This window comes from Microtus ochrogaster, chromosome 4, assembly GCF_000317375.1.
Source record: "Microtus ochrogaster isolate Prairie Vole_2 chromosome 4, MicOch1.0, whole genome shotgun sequence".
In the NCBI taxonomy this organism is placed as follows: domain Eukaryota; kingdom Metazoa; phylum Chordata; class Mammalia; order Rodentia; family Cricetidae; genus Microtus; species Microtus ochrogaster.
In genome coordinates, this window is record NC_022011.1 from 5196889 (window position 1) to 5204184 (window position 7296).

General features: G+C 51.7%; 3 protein-coding genes across 5 annotated transcripts in view; 2 read left to right on the plus strand and 1 right to left on the minus strand.

Annotated features, from left to right (window-relative positions):
- Positions 1 to 4259, plus strand: part of Gfod2 (glucose-fructose oxidoreductase domain containing 2) — a 50861-nt gene extending 46602 nt beyond the window's left edge. For both annotated transcript variants that reach the window (XM_005345454.3, XM_026778689.1), the window contains one exon: positions 3989 to 4259. In XM_005345454.3, coding sequence (XP_005345511.2) covers positions 3989 to 4028 — 40 coding nt within the window. In that variant the 3' untranslated portion in view covers positions 4029 to 4259. The remainder of the gene's footprint in view (positions 1 to 3988) is intronic.
- Positions 4260 to 4528: 269 nt separating this feature from the next.
- C4H16orf86 (chromosome 4 C16orf86 homolog) lies at positions 4529 to 6367 on the minus strand. The gene is made up of 4 exons (XM_026778495.1): positions 6175 to 6367; positions 5741 to 5970; positions 5165 to 5409; positions 4529 to 5068 (listed from the first exon to the last, which is right to left on the minus strand). Exons 1-4 carry the CDS (start codon positions 6256 to 6258, stop codon positions 4659 to 4661), a joined length of 969 nt encoding a protein of 322 aa, XP_026634296.1. The 5' UTR covers positions 6259 to 6367; the 3' UTR covers positions 4529 to 4658.
- A 111-nt stretch (positions 6368 to 6478) lies between these two features.
- The window catches only part of Enkd1 (enkurin domain containing 1), a 4853-nt gene continuing 4035 nt past the window's right edge, over positions 6479 to 7296 (plus strand). The window contains exons 1-3 of one of the 2 annotated variants that reach the window (XM_005345456.3): positions 6479 to 6517; positions 6760 to 6859; positions 6939 to 7133. In XM_005345456.3, coding sequence (XP_005345513.1) covers positions 6775 to 6859; positions 6939 to 7133 — 280 coding nt within the window. In that variant the 5' untranslated portion in view covers positions 6479 to 6517; positions 6760 to 6774. The remainder of the gene's footprint in view (positions 6518 to 6759; positions 6860 to 6938; positions 7134 to 7296) is intronic. The other variant, XM_026778489.1, reaches the window with a different exon arrangement.

Consider the following 7296-nt stretch of genomic DNA (forward strand, 5'->3'; position numbering starts at 1 on the left):
AAAAAAAAAAAAAAAAAAAAAAAATCAAAACAAGACAGAAAGATGACAGGTTCCCGCCTCAGTTTGAGAATAGCCAAGAAGTCCAAAGATGTATTTGTGAGAGAGCCTTTTTGCTGGCCCAGAGCAGTGCTCAGGTCAGAGAACTTTGGAGAGAGACTCCCAGTAGTGAACAGGTGGCTCATGGTCATGAGGCAAGACTACTTTTAGAAGATGCAGGACTTTGAGAGCACCTCTCAGAGCCTAGATCCAGATTCCTGACATCTCTCCATCCCTCTTTCACAGAATTTGCAGTCACTGGGTAAGGGATGAGTTGAGCCTTAAGGCCCAGATACTGAGCCTAATTAAGTTCCAGGCCTGTCCTGCAGCGCCCCCTCCTGGAAGGAGGCAGCAACATCTCTCAGGACTATATTTTTAAATAAAAGTTCCTTCTGCGTTAGCTCTCCCCTTTGATACTCCAACCAGATAGAACTTCCAGAATATCTGCTAAGGCATCGATCTTCAATAAAACTCTATGCTTTGTGTCATGTCTATACCGAGACATGACACCCGCTTCCTGCCTCCCCGACCATCTCACTAGTCCTTGTTCTTTGCTTCGTAAACAGTTTCTCCACAATGTCAGGCTGTGCGAGGACACCTCAAGACACCCAAGACACCACCAGTCTGCACTCGGAGATGGAGAACTCAACTTTATTGTATCGGCTGATGATAACAAGCTAATCCTCAGAGTTCCTGTTGGCTCTATGTTCAGGATCACCTCTGGGCATTGCCCTGATTGGGGGTCTTTACATTTTAGTTTGCATGATTAGACTTCTAATTTTTAAAAACCAGCATGTTTAATCCCAGCACTTGCAGCTGGATCTCTGAGTTTGAGGCCAGCCTAGTCTACAGATCGAGTTCCAGGACAGCTAGGGCTATACAGAGAAACCCTGTCTTGAAAAAACAAAAACAAACAAACAAGCAGGTTTACAAAAGCAGCAGGACAAGGCAGCTCTCTTGGAACTATTTCTCAAGGCAGCCAAGATACAGTTCTTGGCATAAAGAGTAAGTAAAAGTCCAAGAGACAACACGCCTTTTGAAAATATCCTCAGTCTAGGCCAGGGCTCAGCTCCCTCCCACCATGTAACTCTCTTAGATGTAGTCTTTAGGCCACAGTAGAGCGTAACTCTTTGTTGACACATAACTCCTCCCTACCATGCTAAGGACTCCTGTTTGTTTCTCTTCTTCATCACCTCATACCTGTCCAGCCACCACACGGAACAGCCTTTCCGTGTGGCTTGACATCTCTCACACTGGGACAGCTTTGTCCCCGAGTTACCCCAGGCCTGAAAGGCTTTCTTCCAGGAACAGCTGTCTTGGCATCACTTGTCCCTGACTGTCCCCGTCATCCCCCCCCAATCTCTGTTCCTACATGAGCACGAGAACATAACAGTTCATTGCTGCTTTGACTTCCAGCATGCACCCTGCTAAGACAAGCCTGCCGGTCTAGGCCTCAGGAAACAAGAACTTTCTTCTCTGTACTCAATCTCTGTGCATCCAGCTCTGCAGACAAAGAGCAAATACTTCATATGCTTGGGTCCTGTCGCAGATGGTGTAGAGCTCCCGGCAGGACCGGACAGACCCCATCTCTGCACACATCACTTCCTCAGTCATAATGAGGTCACACTCAGTTACCTAGCTCTGCAACATACTTAATCATCAGTGATCATCTCTCTGTGGGCAAGATTCTGTGTGGCCCCTGTGGACAGTATCACCCGAGGTGGTGGAGTCATTACTGTAGGCAGATGGGGAGATGGCTTGCTAGCGACCTTGCTGTGGGCCAGAAAGCATCTAGGTAGCCTCGGAGCAGCCAAGAGTGGTGCTAAGAGACTGGATCCTTCCATCTGCTGTCACCTGCACCTGCCCGCCTCATCCATATCCAGTGACCACGCTGGGCCCTTATTCTAGAGGCCCTGCATGAGACTGTGGACTCGAGATGGCTTTAGCTGTTCCTTTTCATACCTGTCATCTCTGTAGCCTCCTTGAGGCCTTTGATGGGAGTCCCTAGGTAGGTGTGACCCAATGATGTGTGATCCAGGGGTGCACAGTCTAGTGAAGATACACAATTCACGGTATAAAAATGCCACAAATTCAGGGCAACACTGGTGCTTCCTGACTTGGTGAAAGAGGATGTGTGTAGTATATATGTATGTATATGGTGTGTGTGGTATGTATTCATCTATGTGTGTGGTATGTGTATATGTGTGCATGTGTGATGTATGTGGTATGTATGTGATGTGATGTGTGTGGTATGTATGCACTAGCCAGGTAGAAGGATGAAGGAACAAAGGTATCTTAGGCAGAGAAAGCCCCATGTGCAGAATGAAAGCAGTACAAGGTCTGTTTGATCAGGAACATGGAACATACACACAGCCAGTAAGCTTCAAAGCAGCTGAGTAAGAAGAGCAAGATGCGATAGGGACAGTGGCATCATCAAGGATGCAGGCTATGTGCAGCAGGATTATTACATGTATCTGTAGCACCAGAGACCACAGGTAGGGGGAACTTTTGAGCCACTGACCTGGAGACTTCTGAGACCCGGGCCCATGTTCCAACCTCTCAATTTAGATAGATTCACTTGTAGAAATAGAGTCAGAAGTGACACCAGGATCTTAGCTTGATACAGGAAGAAAAACATTTAATGTGGAAGCCCCGAATCTGAAGCATTTGAAGGGCACGCAGGAAGTCTCCCCAACATGGCTCACTCATCTGCCCTTCCAGAGGCAGCAGTCATCCAGTGACAGGGCCTGGACTGTCCTCACCACCCATCACCAGGGATCAGTAGTGGGCAAAGTGTAGTCTGCTTGCTCTGTGACAGTGAATGGGAGCCTTTAAAAAAGTATTTAAGGCATATGAGTGTTTTGCCTGCATGCATGTCTGTGCACTACAGTGTGTGCCTGGTATAGGCAGAGGCTAGAAGAGGTGTCAGATCCTGGGACAGGTGTGGGTGCTGTGTGAGGGCTGGGAACTGAACCTGGTCCCAGGCAAAAGCAGTGCTTTTACCAAGAGCCATCGCTCCAGTCCCCCTCCCCCCTTTTCTTTCTTTCTTGTTTTGGTTTTTGGAGATAGGATAGGGTCTTTCTGTGTAGCTCTGGCTCCTGGAACTACTCTGTAGACCAGGTTGGCCTCAAACTCAGAAATTCCGTCTTCTCTACCTCCAGAGTCCTGGGGTTAAAGGTGTGCATCACCAAGTTTGGCTTCTCTAACTTTTTTTTTTCCTTTACTGTTTTTGAGAGAGGGTTTCTCTGTGTAGCCCTGGCTGTGCTAGAACTTGTCTTGTAGACCAGGGTGACCTTGAACTGACAGAGATCTGCTGGCCTCTGCCTCCTGAATGCTGGGATTAAACACGCATGTCATCCCCCCCAACCTCCCCTCCTTTCTTTTTTTAAAGATAGGGTCTCCTGTAGTATACCCTGGCCTTGAATTCACTATGCAAATGAGGCTAGCCTTTAACTCTTAATCTGCCTGCCTCTACCTCCCAAATTCAAGGGCAGAGCAAGGCCTAAACCCAGGTCCCCAGCCACAGGTATGCACCACCACACCTGGTTAGTAGTAAACTTTTTTTTTTTGTCTTGGGACAGACAAATGAACTTTGCCACCTCAGAGTGAGATCCCAGATTTGATCCTCTTGAAGTAAGGACAAATGTAGGCCCTCAAGAGACAGGCAATAGGATCCAACACTGGTCCCAAATTCCTCTCCCTCACCGCCTAACCTGAGTAGGTCTGACCCTCAGGTAGACACCACGGCAGAGTACAAAGCCTGGGCACCATGCCTACCTACCTCTGTGTGTAACATGTTCCTCTGATATGGAAACACTCCATCCTGGAGGAGGCTCCTTAAACAGGAGGGTAAACAACTCAAAACAGCTTTAGGAAGTTCCTGAAACTGGCCAGATTCACTAAGCCCTTCCCTGACCGAGGAAGCAATAACAGCTGCGAGTCTCTCTCACAGGGAAGGAGCTGCGGTGCCTCTTAGAGGACTTCGGGACTAGACGGACGAGAGACCCGGAAAAAGCAGAAACCCACCAAGCGCCTGAAGCACCTGGAAGGGACACTAACCTGTTGAACCACCTCCAGGCTGTGTGACATGCTCTCAGTTCCCAGCTCTTGTGAGCTGTCACCCATGCTGGGGTGGGCTTTGGTGATGCAACTGCCTTTGAGGCATTTCTGTTCCCATAGTAAACCCCTCTTACTTACCTGTAAGTAACCCCAATAAAATTCATTGGTTCACCAAGTTGGGCTTTAGTGGTATCTGTTCTTGGGTCTGTCCTGGGCTCCCAGTCTGGGGTGAGTAAGTGTGCATGTCTCTCCAGGAAAATTTTCATCACACAACATCCGTCACCCACCCTGACACACTTGTCCGTGTTCCAGCTGATCCAGATGACCCACCAGGCAAACGCTGCACGGGTGAACCCTCCTCCCTTCTCCCCAGCCTTTTCCCCAATTCAGACATCGTATTTGAGGAATCAGTCTTCAAGATGGGAAATGTTTATTTTCAGCAAATCCAAATTCCCAAGTACAGATAAATTCCAAGTATAGATAAAAATGACTAAATTATTCCCTCCACTTATCAGCCCGGGCCTGAGCTCACAGGCCTAGTTTAGGCCCAGGGTAGAGACATGTCACTTGTACTGAGGGGAAAGTGGGGGCACAAGAGGGGCAGCACAGACACTCAACATCTTGTCAATATCCACTTGGGTTGTCTTATCCACCTCAGCCTTGAGGCTGATACGCACCCTCAGACTGGACAACCCCCCAGGCTCCCCTCCAACCTCCTGCCCTAGAGAAGGAAGGGTGTGCGTGAGAGGCACTAATGCATTAGGGCAGGGTAAAGCGAGGCCTAAGCCCAGCTCACCTGCCACAGGCACCAAGGCCCGCAAGTGCAGCTGTTCCACACCTGCCGCCTCTGGAGCCGGGGCTAACTCCGACTTGGGCTCCACCTCTGGCTCTCCATCGCTGTCCCCTGCCTGATTCAGCTCGGGGTTGCAATAGTTGATATATTGGTACAGTGGCCGCAGGCGCTGGGCTTTTCCTGCAAGAACCCAAGGCAGGGCAAAGACTGGAGTGCCCGGTGGGCCCATGTCAGTCCGAGAAGACAAAGAAGGGTAACCCCAGGGAGTCCACTCACGCTCCAGTCTCAGCATCTCCGTGGGTGCAGATGTACTGGCTACAGCTGGGGGCACAGGAGCCCCTACGCTCTTGCGCTTCTTGGCTTTCTTGTGCTGTTTAGCAGGCAGTGTAGACTCACTATGGCTGCCCTCTGGCTCCTCCTTCTGCAGCAGCATCCCGGGTGGCAGTTCAGCTTCAGCCCTAGGTTGGGCATGGTAGCTTGGCCCTGGGAGGGCTGTGGTAGCCAAGCCTGGGACAAGAGGCCTGACAGAGGTAGGCTTCAGTCTTTGGATCCTAGCCCTGCCTGCCCACCAATGCCAGGACTAGTTAGCTGCCCCTTTCTTGGTCAGTGAAGCCCCAAGCCCAGTAGAGACCCAACACTCTTGTAACAGTTTCCTATAAAACCTGAATGCTTCAAATCTTTTTCTTTGCCTCTTAGACTCCTGTTCTAGAGAAATAGAAGGTTCTAGTTGGGAGTTAGAGGTAGCAGCAGAAGACAAAGATTTCTGCCTCAAAGGTTTCAGGATTTAGGACTATCAGGGTGTAAAACCCCCCTCCCCAGCCCGGCAACTCCTTCCCTCTGAAAGCCTCTCACTTGATGGGCTTTCTCTTGGTTCCATGACTGGGCCTCACGATGGACAATGCAGGCTTGGGTCCTCTCTCCTCTCCGGCTTCCACCCCTGGATTGAGTCCTTTCTCTCCTCGGTTTATTCCTTCCTCCTGGAGCTCCGGCTCGAAGCTGTGTCCTACTGAACACTTGTCTTCACCTGGGGGTCTGCAGGTCTCACGTGCTGGCACCAGACACTTTTCTCCTGGTCCTGGACACTAGAAGACACACATAGCAGCAAAGTATTGTAAGGAATCAGTCATTCAAAGTCCAATATTCGCCACAAAATATGACATGAAGGCTACCAGTTCAAACCCCTCTACGTGCAGGGCTTGGCCTGGCAGTTAGGGAGTTGGGTCACCTAGAGTCCCACCTCTCCTGCCCTACCACTCCACCTCCCGAGCTTCAAAAGCCTGAGTCACCTCAGGGATCTCTGCAACCTGGGCTAATCCTACTGTCTCCCCATTCTGGGCTTCAGGATGCCTCTGGGCCCCTGCTGAGGCCATGGCTGTGCGAACTCAGTGCTTCCCTTGACGGTTGCTAGGAGAAGACGGCGGGCTGAGAGGGGGGTTGGATTGGTATACTCAGTGTTGGCAGAGGAGGATCCTGCTGAGATCCGAGACTTACACTAGCTCCTCATATGGAACTACAAACCCCAGAAGGCTTTTCGCCAAAATCATTTGACCCCTGACCTCAGGAAGCCATTTGTTGCCAAGCAACAGCAACTCCTACCTGCTTGCAACAGTTGGCGGTAAAACTGCTCCAGTGAGAGCCCTCGATGGGTTGCTGCGGGGGAGGGGTCGCGAACACCTCAGGGCAGTGGGCTAGGATCCCGATCGCGGGGCGGTGGCGCAGGCTCAGCCTAGGGTCCGGGCGGGAGACGAGGGGTGGGGGTCGGGAATGGCGGGTATTGCGGGGCTGCAGGGCTCGGGTCGAGGGTGGAAGCACCCGACAGGGATTGGGGGTCGGAGTTACGCAGCGCAGCAGGCTTCCGTGCATGGTTGCAGGGCCGCGGTAGAATCATGTGCGAGGGCCCGTCCCGCATCTCTGGACCCATTCCCCCAGACCCTACGCTCTGCCCGGACTACTACAGGCGGCCGGCCTCGGGTGAGTTGCGGGGTCCCGCGGCGGGCGAGTACACCGCGCCGTCACTGAGCACGGCTTTCCACCTTGTCTTGCTTCTCAGCCCAAGGGCGCCTGGAAGGAAACGCGCTGAAGCTGGATCTGCTGACTTTAGGTCGCGACCTGGACTCCTGTCCTCCTCGTGGCCCCCGCATCAGGCCTGGAGCCCGAGAGATCCTAGAGCGTGGTCAGCGAGGCGTGGGGGACGTGCTGCTGCAACTGGGAGGCATCTCCCTTGGTTCAGGGGTGTCTCCTAAGAGTAAGTCCTTCCCAGAAGGGGTATGGGGCATTGGGAGGTCAAAAGCAGAGATTAAAATAAGATGCTCCTAAAGCCGGGCGATGGTGGCGCACGCCTTTAATCCCAGCACTCGGGAGGCAGAGGCAGAGGCAGGCGGATCTCTGTGAGTTTGAGACCAGCCTGG